Source organism: Recurvomyces mirabilis (genome assembly GCF_035927965.1).
Source record: "Recurvomyces mirabilis strain CCFEE 5264 chromosome Unknown scaffold_7, whole genome shotgun sequence".
Taxonomy (NCBI): Eukaryota; Fungi; Ascomycota; class Dothideomycetes; order Mycosphaerellales; family Teratosphaeriaceae; genus Recurvomyces; species Recurvomyces mirabilis.
In genome coordinates this window covers 418792-438827 of record NW_027041941.1, presented here as the reverse complement: position 1 = coordinate 438827, position 20036 = coordinate 418792, and the positions used below count along the sequence as shown (strand labels likewise).

Sequence of the window (20036 nt, the reverse complement as noted above, 5' to 3'; positions counted from 1 at the left end):
GGCATGAGACCAACGGCCTCCATCGTCTCCTATACGAATGTACGACTTGCATGCTACAGACTTGGCTCTTTCGAAACGCCATTCGCGTAGGAATGAAACGCAGCTAGTTGGCCTCCGGCACCACAACTTGCAGACCCGAGGCCCTCCGTTTGTGCATGACTGGAATGTGCTCCTACTGCTTGAGTACTATCGATCTGCTCCCACCCAATACTCGCAAAGCTATAATCCGCAAGGTAGGCATTGTTTCTATCAAGGGTGTGTACTAATTCATTTTGACTTTGGACGTTTAGACTCGTGCTTTGGCCTCTTCGCAAAGCCAAAGACTCTTTTAGCACAACCCAAGAACGGCGGCGCTCGAGCACGTTTCCGTGGCATAGCGGGTTAGGCCTTCTGTCGGACCATATGCCACGGCCACCGGTACATAACGTTGCAGATGCGAAACAATCTTCGTTGGAGTACCACAGTAGTACATGAAGAATAGAGATCTAAGTGACTATTGCAGCTACCCGAGCCGTGTGCATGCATATATCCTGCATAAGCTCGACCGATTGGAGTATAGCTTCAGGAACGTGAAACAGCTTTGGATTTACGCCACAATATCGATATAGGATCTTAGATAAAGGATCGGTAGTGGTTGGTCTTCGCGTAGGATTGCTATATAGCATGGGCCAAACTCCCACTAGCAAGAAAGGACACTCTATACGGCTCGAGCGGCATACATACCCATATTGCTATAAAGCAATGTCGGGACAAGGGCCGGGTGTATCTTTTGTATTTGTCAGTCTGATGGCTCGTTGACAGTCTTCTCGCACAGTCAAAGCGAGCGCAATGAAGAACCAACAGATCATGGTGAATATCTGCGTAAAACTTTGATGACATTCAGCAGTCTCAGCATAGCAGGCCCCAAGTCCGACAAGGCTGTGAAGAGCCTCACAGTGTTAGCCAACGGTTCGGGTCGATAATACCAGGGGCCTCTGCAACCACCTAGAGGTGCCCCTTGATGCAGATCAGCCAGAATATATCAATCGATCAGAGTCCCATGGAGCATAGAACAAAAGCTTGGATTGAAACAGCAGGCTTCGACCACGCGACACCCGCCCATCCAGATTTTAAAGCTCGAACAGACGAACTTGACCGCTCCATTGAACTCTTCTAATACTATGCCGCCGCAGTATCTAAACTTCCCTTGCCAGTCGTCGTCGGTGTGCCTCGTCCCTGTGCCTTCAGCTTCTCCTCGAACTTGGCAAATTCCTGCATAGCAATCTCCTCCTCCTGGTCCATGACTTGCTGCACACCTTTCACTTCCTCGATATAATGCATCAACATGCTCTCGATGCCATTCTTCAAGGTGACCGTGCTGCTATCACACGTCCTACACGCACCCACAAGCTTGAGCATCACTTGGCCCTCACGGAAGCCTCGGAACTCGATGTCCCCTCCGTCTTCCTGTATAGCAGGTCGAATACGTGTCTCCAGAAGCTCCTGTATCATTCCTACGACTTCCTCATCTTCTGGCGCATAGTTCAAATCCGCTTCCGCCGTTGCACTTCCTTGGCCAGCTTCCTCGCCCGCCTTGCTCTCGATTATGTTTACTATTGGTTGGCCGCTGGTTACAGCTTCGCTGATTATGCTGAAAACTTCCGGCTTGACATGCGCCCATGGTGTCGAGCTGTCTTTGGTCACTGTGATGTAGTCCTTGCCGTAGAAGACACTCGTCACACCATCCACATTCATAAGCTGTGCAGCCAGTGGTGAAGGATGTGGTGGTGCAACTGTAGATCGCGGTGACAAGTATTCGAGGTATGATGATGGGAAGTTCTCGGGCAGCACTTCATGATTCGGTCGGAACTTTAGAGCGTCTGCATTTGGTGTATCCTCGGTCTGGATGAAGATGGTTCGTGTTGCTGGAGGAGCCTGTCGATATGCAGGCTGCGTCAAAGGAGCAAGACTAGGTCTGTGTCGCCTTGCGGATGATGAAAGTGTGGTAGATCGTGCATTGTCTGTGAAAGCTCGCGAGCTGTGGAATGTGGCAAGACGCTGACATCTTGTGGTCGTCGAGGCTGGGGTCGTAGAAGGGCGAGACAGAACCTTGCCGAGGGTACGCGCAACAGATTTGCTGGCCATATCGTTGGGGGAGTATGATGCTGTCTTTGCAAAAGGTCGCTGGCGTGGTACAGGAAGGACGGTAAGATTCGAGAGTGATATTCATCTCGAAGTTGACATGGCGTCAGAACGGAACGTGTTCCGTGCTCGCCTCAATTGAGCAGTCACGATGGACATTGCTAGACTGTTTCGTTGAGATACTCATGTATAGTAGAGGAACCAAGTCACGTACAACTGCTTTTAACGGACTTGTGGTAGGACTGTCAGGTTTTCTCTCATGTCGAGAAATCTCTTGTTGAGATACATAACTCTCCTAACAAGGCTTGATGTTGGACGACCATCTGGGCTTGATAACAATATACTTATTGACTTCTCTAAGTTCAGCCGGCTTAACACAGCAGTGCCCACTATGGTGCATAGTGTCGATACAAACGAGATCTCTTCAGCAATTTGATCATCATATCTCAGGGAGAAATACGAGAAAGTGCCAAAGGCTCCCCCTCACCAACGACTTTCTCATCATCATGAATCCATAAAAGAAGCCGGACCCAAACGTGTCGACCTCCACCTACTACCAACTCTCGTGCCTGGACCAGCGGTAACGCCCACCACTGCGATCTCCACTGGGCTGATCTTTACCGTCGGAAGGGGTGTGCTCCTAGTACTATCAGGCACAAGCTGCACGAAGTTAGAGGGCGCAATGCCTACCTGAGATCGTTTACATGCAAGCTAACGTGAGCTACTCGCATCTGCCACCTCTAGAACCTCCCCCTTCTCGAACGAGAGCTCGTTTGGATCCTCTGGACGAACGGTACAGTTCTCTGTGGCAGTGGCCGTGAAAAGATAGCGCGCGCGCTCCAGGTCGGTTAAAGCGCTATCGGTTGTGGCACTGTGTGATGGGACTGGACGTGATCTAGCACCTTCGGACTCCCTCTTGCGGTACGCCCGAACGACCACACCGATATCCTGGGTACTACCACGATATTACCCGAGGGCGGACGATAACGTGCACCACTGCTATCAAGCCTCATCAGGGCATCTATGGATGCGGCTAGTGTAATTTCTCCTCTCAGCAATTTGCAAAGGTGACATTCGCTTACGGTTGATTCCAGCTCTCGTCAGACTGCAAGTCCCAGGGCTGGAGACGGCCGCCGCGGTCTTGCTGGTCGGTGACCGATCCGACTTCTGGCTCGCAGATCTGCATAAAGATATTCGTGCTGGAGCAAAGCCCGGTCGTAGTGACTTCGTTTGCATCTGCGTGGCGTCCTTGGTGCCCTTGACTGCCAGCAACGACCGATCGAGCTCCCTCGACCAGTCGTTGATCGGAGTATGCATGAGAGGCGGCAGTGTATCGGCAATTGCTGTCACGACCACAGTGAGTGGCCTGACACACCTAGAAAGGACATTCGTACCGGCATAAGACGCGGATTGGCGCGCAGGTGTACTCGTCTGTGACTTCTTTGGCTGGGAAGCAATGCTGTCACCACCATCGTTTGACATGGATAATGTGCTCAGCCTCCCATTGTTATCAGTCTCCCGCCTCTCCTGCTCTCCGCCCAGTGTAGGAGGCGTACACTCAGCGGCAAAGCGCATCAGCTCTGCCGTGCCCATCTCAGGGGTTGGCCAGAGGTCTGCCATTGTAGTCGGCCTACTGCTTGGAAAGCTGGCCCAGTCGATCTTCGAGCTGGACAGCCGTCCGCTGGGATTATACCACGGCATGCCGAGCGGAGGCTTGTTCCGCAAACTAGAACGCGTTGAGGTGGCTGTGGGCGGCGACGGGTCAGTATTTGGGACTACCTGTTTGGTACGGGCGCTGGTGTGTATCATCACTTTTTGTGGATTTATGCCAGAGACAGGAGACCAGAGATGGGAAGGTGAACGGGCAGTATTTATGGAATGACCAGCTAAGTTACCGAGTGGCCGGGAAGCGTCACTTGCAGCAACGACGACCAAGAAACTAAAGCATTGTCGCCAACGACAATGACTGCGTGAATGCCTTTCACCTTGCAGTACAACCATATTGTCGACCTCATGGCTCCCTGAGGTGTGCCATAGGCGGACACTTGAGACCTGGAACAATTTCATGGCTTCGAGTAAATTGGGTCAGGTCCTCGAGCTCCGCGCTTGCAGAACTACGACGCCGAGCATACGAGTCTACCATCTTGCTTGCATCTGCTCCTGCTACGTCAAGCTGGTTACACAGCGAAGGCATGCGAGACTTCGAGGTCAGAGCTACCTGTGGTTCGCGCACTAGACTTTCCACGGCATCTGCTATCCTAGCATTTGTGTCCAGGTCCATAGCCAGACCGGCGATGATCGCATGTGGATCGCGACGGTGGCCATCAGGTTCTACGCATTAGTCCAGCTCATCTTCGATCTTGTCTTCCCGTGTCAGGCTTTTGCGGGAAATCGGGCTAGGAAGGGGCTTTTGCTGCGCGATGTAATTCTCGACAGAAGGACCGGCTTCTGTAAACCACGAGTACGGGAATGATGGTGCTGTAGGTGGCATAATTCTTGATCGATGAAAAGTAATACTGCCACGGAGACCCATAAGTGGGTTGGCCTGTTAACCTGTGTAGGCTAACGTTAGACGTTACAGCAAAGAGCGAGACAATGGCCTTGTCCACCCGTCATCTTTATTTTGCACCTTTGTGACTTGCAACAACGCACTGCTCAGGTGAACAAAGAGATACCGATTGTCAGCGATGGATACTAGTGAAGCCGGAAGGTTCAGATTGTGAAGCAGTGAAGTCAGAGAACGAGTAGAGCGACAAAGTAGGAAGGCACGCAACGTTAATGTAAAGAGGGCAGGTGTGCCTCATGTTTCAACACTATGCAAGATATCCCTCCCGGCCAATCAAAAACGCCTCGCCAATGCTATACATGGTATCATGCACAACTCATGTCCTCATTGTACAGTCCTCTACCGCTTGAACGCAGCAAGTAAACGCTTCGATCATTTCTTGTTTAATCTTCAAATCACCAGCACAAAAATTGGTGGTTCGTAGTCGTACTGCACAACTCTATCGCTTTCGGTTCAACGTCTTCAGCGATGCTGATTTAACCTCCGGTTCGCTATCATCTTCTGACGCCTCGCTTTCGTCTTCGGACTCGGCTGCACTACTCGCTTCTTCGTCGGAATCCGCCTCCTGGTTTTCGTCATCGGAAGTTTCCTCGGCCTCCTCGTCGAACAGCGCCTCGTCTTCTTCCGCACCATCTTCTTCTTCATCATCGTCATTCTCCTCTCCTTCTTGTGTCACCCCATTCGGCATACCTTCGTCCTCGCTTTCATCACCATCTGACGGAAGTTCTGACTTTGACCTGCCCTTGCCTTTGGGTCTCGCAGCGGGTGGCGGCATTATTTGCCTCGGTTCTTCGTCCGCCGCTTCGTCATCCTCCAGTGAATCGTCATCTCGTCCCTCAGTATACACGACAGCCTCCTCATCTTCGTCATCCTCTGCATTTGCCAAGCGTGAGCTGGCTTGTATCTTCTTTCGGTAGTCCAGCTGTGCACTCAGGATGTCAAGCTTGCCTTTCAGGTGTAAAAGTGGCTGAAGACCACCCGCGCGCTCTCGGACAACCTGCGCAAGTGACCTGAGGGTATGCATGATCGCAGGCTGAGAAGCGAGGTAGCCCCCATGTGTGACCAGGGTCCACTGTATCCAGACCATGAGCTTGCCTGTTCGACCAGGTGACTTGTGTATCCTCTCAGCAAGCTTTTGCAGTAGTAAAGCGGCCAAGTGAGACTGCAATCGTTCGATGGTCGACCGTATACTGGCCAGATCGGTGGTGATGAATGCACTCTCGAGCAGATCTTTATCGTTTGTTCTGAGACCTTGTGTGAGTACTATTCCCAGAGAGAGATTGGAGGTTGTTGCCAAGGCACGATTTGATGAAGCGGACATAGCTGCTGATTGTTCGGCTGTACCATTCGTGAGGGACCCATGGACATCGACGGGTCCAGGATGGCGAGCTTGGAGCAGGTCGGCAAAGGAAGGTGCGCCAGCTTCTTCGTCAACAGCATCCTCCATCTCTGCATCCTGTGGATCTGCGTTCCGGTCGTCTGCGGCACCAAGTTCTGCATTTACATCCTCATCATCTGCTCCATTCGTGTCCGCATGGCTGTTCGTGCCTTTACGAGGAAGATCTGGTTCCCTCTCCCCATCGGACGATTCATATGCACTGCTTTCCTCCTCCGCACTTGAGATGTCGATGATCTCATGAGCTTTACCGTTTGTTCTCACAACGCCATCCTCATCTCTCGCATCTGCAGCCACCACTGCATCTGCTTCGTCCACTCTGTTCGATTTCCCTCTATGCACACCGTTCGTGAGCTTGGCATCAAGCTTTCGTCCTGAGCGTGCATTTTCGTTGACCAGAAATTCCAGCCCGTTCTTCTTAGGCACGTGAGAGCTCTCTCCAAGCTTTACTCTCTTCGAAGACGGTAATGTTGAGGTTTCTGGTTGTCGCCCACGAGGACGCTTGGAAACACTCATATCGACCACATACTATCCTGCTGATATTGTGTGAGACTGCTGTGAACACATGCTGCTCGTTATGCCGTGGATGTCTTTTGGAAAATACTACAATGCGCTAGTCCGCTTGCGTAGTAGCAAGTCCCACTTTGTCAAAGCCAAATTTGCAGACCACACGAGCTCTCCTTACTATTCCTCTCTTCTGCACCGTATAATTCAACCTACGCTGGTCGCTAGGATGACCCTGTGTGGTCACATGCGCTGGAGAACCCTAGTCCAGCTCAAATGATTTTGGCTGAGTCTCGTCAGGCTGGTGAAGCTGAACTCAGTGCGCCAGCGAAAGGAAATTTTGTGCAGCGGTCTTCAGGAGGCCAACCAATCAGCTGCAGCACTGACAAGCCTCTTTTGCTTAGTTCGATGATGATTCTGATTAAGAGGCTCTTACGCCCGCCCGCGTCCGCCTGTGTCTTTTGTATAACAACTCTTGCACGACCCCGCGCTTCTCTACTTACAACCTCGAATCGCACCTTCTCCATTTGCATTACTACACTCGATTCACGTGTTCAATAAGCACGGACCATCAAGTTATCCACCCTTTCGAAACAACTGGCATTCTAGGCAACACGATACAGTCGCTTTGACTAGCACAACTGTCGCGTGACCAAGACAAGGCTACCACGAATCTATTCACATATCAATAAGCGGTCACTGGATCCAGAAGTCGCGACCGAAGACTTTGGGAAAATCACGACGTGCAGGTGACGCCTGGCCTCCACTAAAACTGCGTCCGTGCATCGGTTCAAACACGGCCCGCTCCAGCTCGACTTCTGTTCATAAGCTAATCTGCAACTACGTCGCTTCGACTTCTCCAATCCCGAGCCCGCTGAGAGACGCTGCAAGTTCGTGATTAACCATTAAAGATCGAAGCTCCACGGATCACGTGCTACACATCGATATTGCGCACGCGTTCCATCATCCTTTCAGTCGCAGCCACTGTTTCGCGCATCACAACAACCGGTTGAGGCTTAACTGCGCGACTGGAGTGAGGCTGGGGCTTTGTTGTGGTGCGTGACCACGAATAATCCTGGTCACTGGCTTTGACCGCGGATATGGCGACAGACATCACTGCTTCCCCACCTACCGATGCGCCTGAGCATGTCGAGCAGGACTCGGTGCAGCAGTCCATCACTAATGGGTACGTACCCCTTTCCATGTATAAATGTTCCTGTTGTCATGCTGGCTCATTTCTTATTACTCATCCACCTCACATGACCTCTATCATGTCAACAATACTTTTGTCCTATCCAACCATCCCTTCTCTGTTCACTGACATCCTCCTTCACAGTGAGACCAGCACGTCACTACCTCAACCGAGCCAGGACGCAGCCAACCAGGACTCTTTCATGGAGAACAATGCTCTTGACACCTCAGACGTTACAACCAAGGATGTGTTTCCCGATGCAAATCCAGGTGGCCCAACTCCAGTTGAGGATGTCGCAAGTGGCATCCAACCCATCTCCGACTTCATTCCAAAGGATGCGCCTAACAATTCGCATCCAACGCCGCCACCTGATCAGCCTCTGGCCACCTCAGAAGCTGACGTGGACACCACGATGACTAATGGAGAAGACGGCGCAAGCGCTGCCGCAGCCCCAACCCTCGTCGACGCCCCTGCGCCACCAGCAGAGCAGGCACCCATCCCAGCAGAGCAAAGCCTGGTTCGACCACGCGAGGATGACTTAGAGGATGACAATCGTGCGGCGAAGCGTAGTAAGGTCGACGACGAGTCTCATCAAGTTGTGGAACCCATCACGCCTGCTGTTACGGTTCCACAAGAGAGTGAGCAGACTGTAGACAGCGAGCCCGCTGCTCCACAGACCGAAGATACTGCAGCCCTTGCCTCGGAGGAGAGTGCGATTGTTGACAGCGACATCTTGCCTGCGCCAACAACTGCAGCCCCACAGGAGGCAACTGCGCCATCGACTGCTGCGGACCCTGAGCACATTGACTCTTCCACACCAACACTTCCTACCTCTACACCTGCAGCTCAGGCGCAGCCATCGATAGAAGCGCCGGCTCCAGTAGCACCAGCAGCCAGCGCCTCGAGGTTTACAGCACCGATGACCGAGATGCAGAAGAAGGTGCTGTATGAGAAGACGAAGAATCTCAAGAAGACCAAGCATTCCATGCACTTCTTGAGACCAGTCGACCCCGTTGCGCTGAACATTCCAACATATCCAACTATCGTCACGCAGCCAATGGACCTTGGTACCCTCGACCAAAAGCTCAAGAATAGCGAGTATGCTTCCGTCCAGGCCTACGTAGATGACTTCAATCTCATCGTGAAGAACTCCGAGGTGTTCAACGGGTCGGCGCATCTTGTGACTCAGTCCGGCTACTCCATGAAAGCCTACTTCGATAAGATGATGGAGAACGTTCCTGGACCAAACCAAGTGGCGCCGCCGAAACCTGCAAAGCGGAACTCACCCGCCGCACGAGCACCACGTCGTGAGCCACGCCAGGTTCCTGCACCCGTTGCGCCACCAGCTATGACAGCTCCAGCAGAGACCTACGCTGTCCCCGACGGCATCCCACAAATCCGCCGCGAATCAAATGGGAGGCCTGCTCGGGCTATCAAGCCGCCAGCCGCCCGCGAGATCAGCTATGCGAAGCCGAAGAGGAAGGAGTACCAGCTTGAGTTGCGCTTCTGCGAGCACGTACTGAATGAGGTGCGTGGGCCGAGGTACGCAGCTGTCAATAGTGTCTTCCAGATGCCAGTCGATCCCGTGGCGCTCAACATCCCGCACTACCGCAACATCGTTAAGCACCCCATGGATCTGTCGACAATCGCGCAAAAGCTCAAGCAGGGCCAATATGCCAAAGCCAGTGAGTTCCGCAAGGACTTTGAGCTGATCGTCGAGAATTGCTTGCTTTTCAATCCTCAAGGCAATCCAGTACGTGATATGGGCATACAGCTCCGTCGTATTTTTGATCAAGTGTGGCAGACCAAGGAGAAGTGGGAGAGGAACAATAAGCCCGACTCTGGACGTGGAACTAGTGCTTCTGCAGACGAGGATAGCGGTGCCGAAGAAGACGAGGATGAGGATGATGAGCCGGAGGACTCCAAGGAGCAGACTATCCAGGCATTGCAGAAGCAGCTCGCCGATATGCAGAATATGATCGCAGGTATGGCTGGTGGTGCGAAGCCGAGCAAACCAAAGAAGGTAAAGAGTAAGGACAGCAAGCGCAAGGTTGGATCGCTGTCTTCATTGCCTCCCAAAGCCAAGCTCCCGGCGCCGAAGCCGAAGAAGGTCAGTAAGCCGAAGCAGGTATCTTACGAGGAGAAACAGGAGATTTCCGAGGCTGTGTCCAACATGGATGAAGGCCAGGTTTCTGGGCTTACGCGCATCATAACCGAGAACTGTGCAAAGTATGCCGACATGGAGGATATGGAGCTCGAGATTGATGACTTGCCGAACAACGTTCAGGCAATGCTGCTGAAGTATGTCCGCAAGCTCTTTGGTAGGCCGAAAGGCACAGAGCCCATGTCACCTCCAGATGATGGCGAGATGGACGATGATATCGACTTCGATCCCGGCGAGCGTGCTCGGGGCGCAGCCGCCAAGCGCAAGAAGCATAAGCCTATGGGCAAGAGGGAGCAGCAGGACCGTATTAACCAGTTGAGCTCCAAGCTCGAGGCGTTCAAGCAGACCGGCACTAGTGGTTCCGAGTCGCCAACGGGCACGTCGAGCTTCCAGGCCAAGGCTGAGTCTTCCGGTGATGATGAGAGCGAAGAGTCCGAGGAGGAGTAGATGTTGCGGAGTGTCCGAGGTGGAGCATGGCGCGATGCGAGTGTTCCGCAGTAACCGCAGATTGTCGAATTAATCAAGGGCCATCATTCAGGAGAGACCCAAAGTGTACTTTTAGCGTTTTACGATGGAGGCCGGACCGGTCGCAATTGGCTCGTTTGTATGATTAGGAGAAATCAGCAGGAAGGGAAGGTGGTTGTTGGTGTGGTTGGTGGTCGATACCCTACCTAAAGAATGATCAGTATGGTGGGAAGAAGTAGGTCTAGCATTACTGAAGTGTATGATATGGCGCGTACGTAGCAGGAACATTCCCTTCTTTCGCTGTGGTGCTCTCATGTTGGCGAGGTGGCAGTGGTATCAAACGGCGTAGTCCTGGCCAGTAGCTCTTATTGCACTCACGGGTCGCTGTCTCTGCCGCTTCCACGGTTTAGCGCTTGTCCATCGTTGTTGGCACGAGCAAGTGTCCTCGTAGTCGCCTGACGACACACCGGAGAGATTTGCGAGGTATCATAGTGTGCTGCATGATGCGGCACAGCGGACAGCGCATCGTAGGTGGCGACTTGGTTGTTCGACTCGTCAATTTCGCCAGTACCCTCATCCATGCCTCATGGCATCCCTCGCGCGATTGTGGAGCTCATGAAGGTGGACACAAGTTGCATTGAGCGATGAAGACTTTGCTGTTATCTTGGTCAGAAGGTGGGTGAGGTTGAGGCACATGAAGTCTGGTGCGCCTCGGCAGGCATCACTTCAGCTAGCGTGCCACTTGGGTGACGCACACATACATGCGGCACGTGGAACGAACATGCTGGACCTCCACTGTGGTATATTCACTAAAGACTGATAAGATAGGACCAGACGAGGCAGTGTCTGAACACCAGACATTGACGCTCACGAGCGGTATCTTCTACATATTTTATATCATCCTACAGCGCCGCTCTGATCGCAAATCACAGCCACGACAGCCAACCTCTACTCGACGAAGAAGGTGTGCATAAGCAAACCCTCCTTGCCGCCCTCCAGCTGGAGCTCGACACCCTGGGCCACGAAGTAACAAGCTCCCTCATGCAATCCTACAGTCTTACCCCTCGCCTTCATCGTCCCACCGCCCTTGGTCGCCAGCAAGATCGCTGGACCGTTGATCGCACCCAGCTCTTCCTTATCGCCACCCTTGAGGTTCGTTTCCAGGGCATCAAACTCGCTCAACGGAGGAGCGAAAAGCACAGTCTTGCCATTCTTACTCTTCTCGTACGTCTCCCTCTTGAGCTTGCACTCCTCAGCATTATGTGGAGCAAAAGTCAGACAAGAGGTGAACAGATCCACATTATCCCTGTCTGCTCTCGGACAGAAGCCGGTGTTTAGCACATTGTCTGATCGAGCCATGCATTCGATAATGTCGCCGCTGAGGTAGGCGTGGATGCCATCGGCGGGAATATATATGCTCTCGCCGGCTTGCAAGACGAGGTAGTTCATGGTGATTAGAGCTACAAGAAGACCGGGGTCAGATTCCGAGTATTGTTCCGCCAGACGAGGAGCCAGCTTTGGAATGTAGGTGTCGCCTGCAAATTGGTCCTCGGAAAGAGAAGTCAGAGCACTGTATGTCTCCTTCACTCTATGGTCGTCCGCGTGCAGCATGTTGCCAACAATGCCTTTCAACACCTGATCGTCGAACTCCCGGCCATCGGAATTGGAAGGAAGGTATGTCTTCAAGGCGTCAATCTGCATGAGCTTCTCGATTTGTGCCAGTTCCTTGAAACCGCAGAAAGCCTCGAACTCGCCCAAAGCCAAGGCGATCTCAGGCTTGTGGTTGGGATCTGTGAAATGATCAGGGTTCTCCTTGTGTAACTTCGCGGCCAGGTCCTTGTTGGGATGTAATTGTAATGGCAGCGCCTTCGCTATCGACAACACTTTGGGCAAGAACTGTAGGTTGGTATGCCCGAACTTCTCTTGCACCGCCTTGCCCATCAGCTGGTCTGGGTGCTTGTCTATCAGATCCTGCAGCATCTCGCCGCTTTCTGCAACGTAGGAAGGTAGTACTGGGTATGTGCCCATCCACATCTCGGCATAGGAGGTCTTCTCGTCGATCTTGAAATCGCCCAGTTTCTCCTGGTTGTCGTAGCCTACTTGTTTCGCGCATAGTCGGGCAGAGATGCTCTCGGAACCAGGTTTGCCCCAGGAATATTGGTTACATGAGCATTTGAGCTTGTAGAAAGGTTCGAGTTGAGACGCCATGTTGTGGAGTGTTGGCGAGCAGTCTTCTTAATAGATTGTTATTGGTTTTACGGCTGTCTGTTTACCTGTAACGAAAGGGCGATGTGTTTGATAGAGAAGCCATTGCTCCTGCAGATTCCGAGACGAGCATACCCATTCGTAATACACAACAGCACCTTTCCTCTACCTCTGACGGTGACGGCGCGTGAACGTCATCTCGTGAAGCACTCTCGCCCACCACACTTTCGCATCACTCTGCGCTCATGCCCTTCGCTATCGGGCGGCGACTCGGCGATCTGTCGATTGCGAGCATTGGGAAAGGCCCTCAACACTCGGCGAGCACAAGTAAAGTCATAGTTGTTGTCTGGTCGCTTATGAAAGTAATGTTAGAAGCAGCAGAGCAAGCAAAGGTAGGCCGGTGGGCGCACGGACGGTCACCCTTTCCGACCACCACAACTCGTTCTCATGTATCCTGCCAACGAACATACGCAAGGAATGATATCGTGAAGCTACGCCGATCCTCACTCGAACACCATTCTCCTGTCACGACTGCTCTCGCGAACATGGATGCGACTCATGATGGCGGGGTCAGAAGAGGGGAGCGATGAGATGCAGCTCCTCCCTTCTCCTCTACTCGGCCTGCCAGCTATAGTGGAGTAGCAGTCGTCGTAGATCAAGGTAGGGCAGATATACAAGATGGACAGCCACTGGATCAAGCAAGGGGCCAACGTCGCACACCAACGCATCTTAGAAATCACTTCCCACTTCAGCACCGCCAGAATGTCTAATACCAAGACCGTGAAGGTTGCTCATCTCGACACCGAGGCAGCATACCAGATGCCCAAGCCATACGACAGTTCCAAGCCGACTCTAGTCTTGGTCAACAGTTTCACCACATCTTCTGAGCTGTACAGGAGCCAATATGCCAACAAAGAGCTGACGGACGCCATGAATCTCATCTCCATCGAACTGCTTGGTCATGGCCAGACAAGGACAAAGTCAGAGAACTTCACCTATTGGGACACCGCGATAATGAACCTCCAAGTGCTCGATGCTCTCAAGATCACAGGCAAGATTTTCGTCCTGGGCACAAGCCAAGGAGGTTGGATCACCACGCGCATGGCAGTGCTCGCCCCAGACAAGATCGCCGGCATAATCCCACTCGGCACAAGCATGGACTACGAATCCGCCCGTACGCGAGATCTGGGCTGCTGGAACGGCCCAGAAGACCTGGCCCCAAACATCAAACTCTGGTCCTCGACCACCGCCACGCCAGACTTCGAGCCAAAGGAGGACTACTGCAATTTCCTCATCGACATAGGCTTCGGCAAGGACTGCCCGAAAGAAGCTCGAGACTTCTGGGTCAAGGAGATCCAAGCTAACTATCAAGGCGATGAAGGGCGACGAAGGATCCGTATGGCGGCTGTCAATCTTGCTGAGCGCGATGGGCTGCACCATCGACTCTTCGATGTCAAGTGTCCTGTGCTGTGGTTACACGGCACGGCGGACCCGGTCTACACTGTGGCAAATGCAAAGCATGAGCTTGAGATGTTTGTGAATGCTCCGGCCAAGGACTTGAAGGTTGTTGAAGGTGGACAGCACTTCCTTAGTTTTAGTCACCCGGAAGTGGTAGATGAGGCTTTGATTGAGTTTGTGGGTAAGTATGGAAAGTGATGTTATTGTGGTTTCATGCCTTGAGTCCATCATTTTGCAGCATGTGTATTTTTGTAAACAAGAGTTGTACACCTCACCTTAATGTGTTGGTTGCTGACAAGGTTTGGAAAGATACTCATACTCTGATTGGATTGTAGCATGCGTGAGCTACTGAAGTATGATACCGATACTGTATAGAGTAGTAGATCTCGAGCAGAGCTACTCGACAGCCGAGCACAATAGTGTACATCCGCTAGTGGAGCTCGTTCGAGTAAGGTAACCTTTAATTCCTACCCGAGCTACCTCACGCGTGTAGGTCTAAGGAAAGGTACAGGCAATCTCAACTTCTGTGAAGGATCGCGAGACAGCGCCAAGAGTGTGTGATCGCCTGAGCACACATCTCGTGAGATAGCAGCACATAACCAAAAAGATAGCGACAATGGCAGCAAGGAACAAACAGACCCTATGCGCAGGTCTGAACAATGTTTCCCAACTGCAGAGCTCGCCGAGGAAACAGCTACGGAAGTACGTACCATTCGAGATCCAACCTCGACCACAAGAAAACGGCCAAATCCTGTTCGCAGGCTGGAGCAATACAATCCTATCAACCACCAACCAAATCATAAGCCAAGGCTTCCAGAACCTCAACCAAAACATCTCGGGCCTCTCCACAGCAGACGAAGACATCACGGCCCTGCACTCGGCAATAGGCAACCACAATGGTCTCCTCGCCTGTCTCACAAACACTGGCGCTCTCCTAACAGCCGACCCAGACCCCGGGTACAATCAAACCTCTCACCTGAAGAACTTGACCACGGAATCCTCCCCTCGCCTCTCCCACCTAGCTCTGGCAACAAACGATCGCGTAGCCGTGACCTTCAAACAAGCACCTAACGGCAACCTCTGCCACATCCTCGAATTCAACACCTTCGACAACTTCGTGGCGTGGTATAACGATCCCTCCGCCGAGCAAAGTCGACCTGGGAAACACCATATGCTTCCCGGACGGCCGAAGCAATTATTAGCTGGTGCAGCGACCTTCCTATTGCTGATGGAAAGTGGGGAGGTGTACAGCTGGGGCGATAGCAGGTACCGCTCTCTTGGTCGCGCCGTCGCTGGTGGTGCAGAAGTGGCGACCGTGCCGGCTGATACACCTGCACCGATCTATGCGCTCGGTGGGTTGGATGTTGAGAAGATCGCTTGTAGTGGATGGTTGAGCGGAGCGTTGTGTAGGGACGGTGGTGGATACCTGTGGGGATCTGCTCGTCCTTCAGGTGGCGAACATGAGATCGCGTGCTTGAGGGAAGTGTCTTCGGCGGCTGAGCTGGCGTTGATCGACTTTTATGATGATGAAGGTGAGCCCATGGATGTGGTCGATGTAGCGGTAGGGACCGCACATGTTGTGGTCGTTCTCAAGGAAGCTAGTGGCAAGCATCGAGTCTTCGTTGCAGGCAACAATGAGGATGGCCAGCTTGGCATAGACTCTGGTACCAAGTTTGTCGAAGACTGGACAGAAGTATCAGAGCTCAGCGGCCAAGATATCGACCAAGTCGTCTGCGGTCCGCGAAGCACATATATCACCACTAGTAGACCATCATAACCTTCCTCAGTTCATAACCCTCAGAAAGCCGAATGTCAAGTTGATCAAAAAACCACTCAAAACAGCAACCTGTCTCCGCCTAGTCCAAACCCCCTCTTCCCTCATCAGCCAACACATAGCTCCCACAGGCCAAAAGAACCCAATCAGATTTCCCCACAACATATCATCCAGACCGCCCGCATCTTCGCCCTCAAAGCCACCAGCTTCGCCAGGTGCGGCAGCGGCATTGGATCCATTATCTAGCCATTCTTCCTCGAGAGCTAGCAGCGCGGGGCCAGAGGGCATGGTATCCGGGGTGTGGGTATGTGCCTGTATGGCTAGGAATTGTGTCCGAAGGGTAGCGATCTCCGGTGCCGTGAAGCCGGCTGTGAGCAGGCGGTCGAAACCCCTGGGCGCAGGAGTGGTGGTTGATGCATCCTTTTCCTCTGTGCTTGTCGTGGTCGTATTAGCAGTAGGAGATTGGGACCGTAATGCCTCGTCCGCTTCTTGCGCTTGTCTCGCCTCGATCGCAAGGTCGGTCACTGGAAGGAAATCACCAATAGCGCAATGTACATAGACCCGTACTGCTACTGCTTTCTTCTCCTGTGCTTGATCGCGTTGAGGTTGCTTGCCCTTCGCTTTCTCGCTCTTGCTCCTCTCCTCCTCATCGCTACGAGCTATCGGTGGTGGGGCAGAGCCATGAAGACTCTGCGAGAGTGCCGAAGCATCTACCAGTACCTTTCCGGCATGGATGAGTCGCAGCCGGCTTTCAGAAGCTGGTGCTGAGAGCTGGGAGCGGATGCGTAGCTTTAGCGATACGACGCTTGTTGTGGACGGGTGCGGGACATTGAGGATGACATCTGGAGTTGATGTCGAGAAGCGGACGACGATGTCTAGGGGAACCCTGTCGGTAGGCATGGAGTCGCAGGTAGTGAGGTTGGCTGTCGCGTGATGACGAGTGGAGGACGCGACCAGATCACCGAGATGTTGCCGAGGATAGAGATAGAGTGGTAGGCACGCCGATGATGTTCTTACAAATCTATGCTACTCATACAATCTCAAACTCAGGCTTGGGTGACAGCGTACACCACAAGCTCAGCCTTAAGCCTGAGTACAGTTGACACCCTCCCGTGGCTGTCTGTTCACCCAGCTTCTCCTGTTGCCACTGCTGTGTGCCTTGCTGACCTATTTCATCGAAAGTGGTGCGTCTCGACAGCATCCAAACATTAGATGGACTAGAGCATGCTGGACGGTCATAGATCGCGACAGCTTGACGGCAAGCTGACAATTCATGCATCTATGCACTTTCCATCCTTCCTCACGAAATGAACTCCCCAGCCCTCTCTCTCAACTGCCCAGCACTCCTTCCCGCATCCCAGAACAGCCCCACAGCCTCCTGCACATCCATCCCCGTCACAATCCCACCCTCACTACCCCTCGCCCTCGCCAAGATCCCCGCCGGCGCTAGCAATTGCAACGCATATCTCAAACTAACACTCTCGCCCTGGCTCGTCAACTCATCGACCGCATCCGGCGCCAGCGAAGCAGAGACTTTGAGAGCCTGCGGATTATCCGCCAGACTAGGCGCAGTAGCAGTGGCGAACTCAAGCTTAGCGCGTGTGTTGATGATCGTGCGGATTTCGGTGCCGGTGTACGGGTGTGTTGGGATGATAAGAAGGCGGGGAAGGAGGTCGGGAGGGATGCCGTGTGCGGATATGAGGCCAGGGTCATTGGGGGTTAGTGGGGAGGTTGTGCCGCGGATGCTGGTTTGGCCGCGGTTGGAGGCGAGGATGACGATGGGTGCGAGGGGTGATTCGAGCGCGCGGTTGAGGTAGGTGAAGCATTCAATGTCGAGCATGTGGACCTGGGGCATGTTAGCATCTGGTTTGGTTGATGTGTATGGAGGGTGCATACTTCGTCGATGAATAGCACACCCGGCACGAGCTCAGCAATACCTTGGTCAATGTACTTGTTGACCACCTTGTTGATCTCGCCCCTCAACTTCTCCGTGATCTCCGTCTTGCGTGGCTTCATCAACTGTCCCATCATGCTCATTACATCCTGTCCTCCCTGCGGTCTCGCGTTCGCAACATCCAAATCGTGTAGCGTGACATCCTGCACAATGTCCTTCTTCTTGTGCACCTCGCCCTTGGGCACTGGCACGTACTCTTCCGCCTCAAGATCGAACTCTGTGCTGAAAGCATCTGATCGTCCCACTCGCTTTACAGAACCAGTGTTTGCTTCGATGTATATCACGTCACCCACCCGTACTCGTTCTTTCTGGATAGCTTCGTATATGCTGGGATCTAGCCGTAACTTCTTAGTACCTCGTGAGCTCCGTAGTGTGATGAGTAGATGTGAGATTGTCCGCCCGTATGCGCCGAGCGGGTTCTCGCTCTCCTCCGGCGTGAGCTCTGCAACCTCACCCTCGTACACTTCTTTCCTCTCCTGCACACGCAGTCCAATCGCTCGCCGGAAGTTCTCCATCAGCGCCTCCGTCTTCTTGACCTCTGCACTGTATACCTCACTTCCCGTCATAGGGCAGAACGGAACCTTCGTCCCCAGCTCATGGCTCACAGCTAATGCCAATGCCGTCTTTCCCGTACCTGGTCCACCCGCTAACAGTACAGCTTTCCCAGCCATCTTTTTCGTCCGAATGAGGTCGACCACGACACCGCATGCTTCTCGCGCCGCTGTCTGGCCAACAAAGCCATTCGTGCTGTGAACGTCTGCGTAGCCGTCTGGTCGCAAGCCAAGACCTTTGATATGGGAATGTGCGGCTGTCCGGTTCTCGCGCGAGTTTGTGTTTCGCACTTCGGAGATCTTTACTTGGTTGCTATCGCTAGGTTGTGAAGGTGGTGCGATTGTGCCGTTGGTCGCCATTGTGCAAGGGGGAGAGGCTCGAGGCCTTAGTCAACGCAGTGACTTCTGTGTAGCGAGAGTGTTGGAAATGCTCGAAGAGACCGTCAGGGTGTTGTTGTAGGAGTGTGGCCGTCGTGGTTGTAACGAACGAGTATCGCCAAAGCACCGCAGCTCGTGTCGCGAAACAGCTCCAGACGCGCAAAAGTTGTCGTGCCTAAGGCCGTAAGAATTGGTTCCACTGCTAGGCCCAACTAGTTCTGGCAAGCTCATTACCTATAGGCTTTGTCTGATTAGTCAATCGGCGTTACAGTGCATACCTCTGCTTTCTAACAAAGCCGAACGCATCTGATAGCAGCAGTATTGTCATCGCCAGCATCTCACATCCGCCTTCTTGTCTACAACGGGCACATCGACACTGTCAGACGACAAACGGGAGATCAATAAGCCTTCACAATGGCCACCCTACGAACCTCGACGCCTTCCATAGCGACCATCTTCAGATTCGCCTCACAGCCAGCCAGCAGCCGACGATGTGCACACTGCCTCAAAGTACAACGATGCCCCTTCTCCTCCTACCGACCAGCATTGCAGTCGTCTAAGCGACCACTCATGACCGAATCCGCCTACCGACCACAAAATCTCGAACCAGAAATGCCTCCACCTCGAAATGCCGGGACACCCGAAACGAGCATCAACAGCAGTAGTCAGCAGACATGGCCACCAGCAGCGCCTTGGCAAAGACAGGGTACAGGAAGTGAGCGGGAAGCGGAAGCACAGAAGAGCAAGCCTACGGTAGCCGCACAGGCCCAGTCGACATCCACACAGACTGTGGCCGCCCCCTCGCCTTCACCCGCCCAACCAAAAAGGAAGAGCAAACTCCGTCCCAGAAAAGCAGCAATGAGCGTATCACCAAAAGCCGTCGAACAATTACGCCAACTGCTCGATCAACCCGAAAGCAAGTTGGTACGGGTAGGAGTTAAGAACCGCGGCTGCTCAGGCCTAGCATACCACCTCGAATATGTAGACAAACCAGGTGCTTTCGATGAAACAGTGGAACAAGATGGTGTCAAAGTGTTGATCGACAGCAAGGCATTGTTCTCCATTATCGGAAGCGAGATGGACTGGCAAGAGGATAAACTGAGTGCGAGATTTGTGTTCAGAAATCCTAACATCACTGAGCAGTGTGGTTGTGGCGAGTCATTCAGTATATCATGAGTTGAGTATGATCTCAATTGTATAGAGCATGGGATAGGTGTTTTACCATAGCGAGATATATAACCTGCACGCCTCACGTGGCGAATCAGAGCACGTCCACCCTTCATACTATATCTAGGTCTTCCTTGTTCT

At 53.0% G+C, this 20036-nt stretch overlaps 9 protein-coding genes across 9 annotated transcripts; 3 read left to right on the top strand and 6 right to left on the bottom strand.

The window, feature by feature from the left end:
* Positions 1-1158: 1158 nt before the first annotated feature.
* On the bottom strand, positions 1159-2124 carry LTS14_003370 (uncharacterized protein; the record flags this gene model as incomplete). The annotated part of the gene is made up of 1 exon (XM_064836075.1): positions 1159-2124. The coding sequence occupies one exon, from the start codon at positions 2122-2124 to the stop codon at positions 1159-1161; it is 966 nt and encodes a 321-aa protein (XP_064696284.1).
* A 999-nt stretch (positions 2125-3123) lies between these two features.
* Positions 3124-3741, bottom strand: LTS14_003369 (uncharacterized protein; the record flags this gene model as incomplete). The annotated part of the gene is made up of 1 exon (XM_064836074.1): positions 3124-3741. One exon carries the CDS (start codon positions 3739-3741, stop codon positions 3124-3126), a length of 618 nt encoding a protein of 205 aa, XP_064696283.1.
* Positions 3742-5126: 1385 nt separating this feature from the next.
* UTP5 (Small subunit (SSU) processome component) lies at positions 5127-6599 on the bottom strand (the record flags this gene model as incomplete). The annotated part of the gene is made up of 1 exon (XM_064836073.1): positions 5127-6599. One exon carries the CDS (start codon positions 6597-6599, stop codon positions 5127-5129), a length of 1473 nt encoding a protein of 490 aa, XP_064696282.1.
* A 1088-nt stretch (positions 6600-7687) lies between these two features.
* BDF1_1 (transcription initiation at TATA-containing promoter protein) lies at positions 7688-10390 on the top strand (the record flags this gene model as incomplete). Its single annotated transcript, XM_064836072.1, has 2 exons — positions 7688-7773; positions 7924-10390. 2 exons carry the CDS (start codon positions 7688-7690, stop codon positions 10388-10390), a joined length of 2553 nt encoding a protein of 850 aa, XP_064696281.1.
* A 966-nt stretch (positions 10391-11356) lies between these two features.
* On the bottom strand, positions 11357-12616 carry LTS14_003366 (uncharacterized protein; the record flags this gene model as incomplete). The annotated part of the gene is made up of 1 exon (XM_064836071.1): positions 11357-12616. The coding sequence occupies one exon, from the start codon at positions 12614-12616 to the stop codon at positions 11357-11359; it is 1260 nt and encodes a 419-aa protein (XP_064696280.1).
* Positions 12617-13291: 675 nt separating this feature from the next.
* LTS14_003365 (uncharacterized protein) lies at positions 13292-15848 on the top strand (the record flags this gene model as incomplete). The annotated part of the gene is made up of 2 exons (XM_064836070.1): positions 13292-14252; positions 14722-15848. 2 exons carry the CDS (start codon positions 13292-13294, stop codon positions 15846-15848), a joined length of 2088 nt encoding a protein of 695 aa, XP_064696279.1.
* A 56-nt stretch (positions 15849-15904) lies between these two features.
* Positions 15905-16745, bottom strand: LTS14_003364 (uncharacterized protein; the record flags this gene model as incomplete). Its single annotated transcript, XM_064836069.1, has 2 exons — positions 15905-15941; positions 16006-16745. 2 exons carry the CDS (start codon positions 16743-16745, stop codon positions 15905-15907), a joined length of 777 nt encoding a protein of 258 aa, XP_064696278.1.
* A 400-nt stretch (positions 16746-17145) lies between these two features.
* RVB1 (RuvB ATP-dependent DNA helicase pontin) lies at positions 17146-18710 on the bottom strand (the record flags this gene model as incomplete). Its single annotated transcript, XM_064836068.1, has 2 exons — positions 17146-17691; positions 17742-18710. The coding sequence occupies 2 exons, from the start codon at positions 18708-18710 to the stop codon at positions 17146-17148; spliced, it is 1515 nt and encodes a 504-aa protein (XP_064696277.1).
* Positions 18711-19142: 432 nt separating this feature from the next.
* Positions 19143-19904, top strand: ISA1 (Iron-sulfur assembly protein 1; the record flags this gene model as incomplete). Its single annotated transcript, XM_064836067.1, has 1 exon — positions 19143-19904. The coding sequence occupies one exon, from the start codon at positions 19143-19145 to the stop codon at positions 19902-19904; it is 762 nt and encodes a 253-aa protein (XP_064696276.1).
* Between the last annotated feature and the right edge of the window lie 132 nt (positions 19905-20036).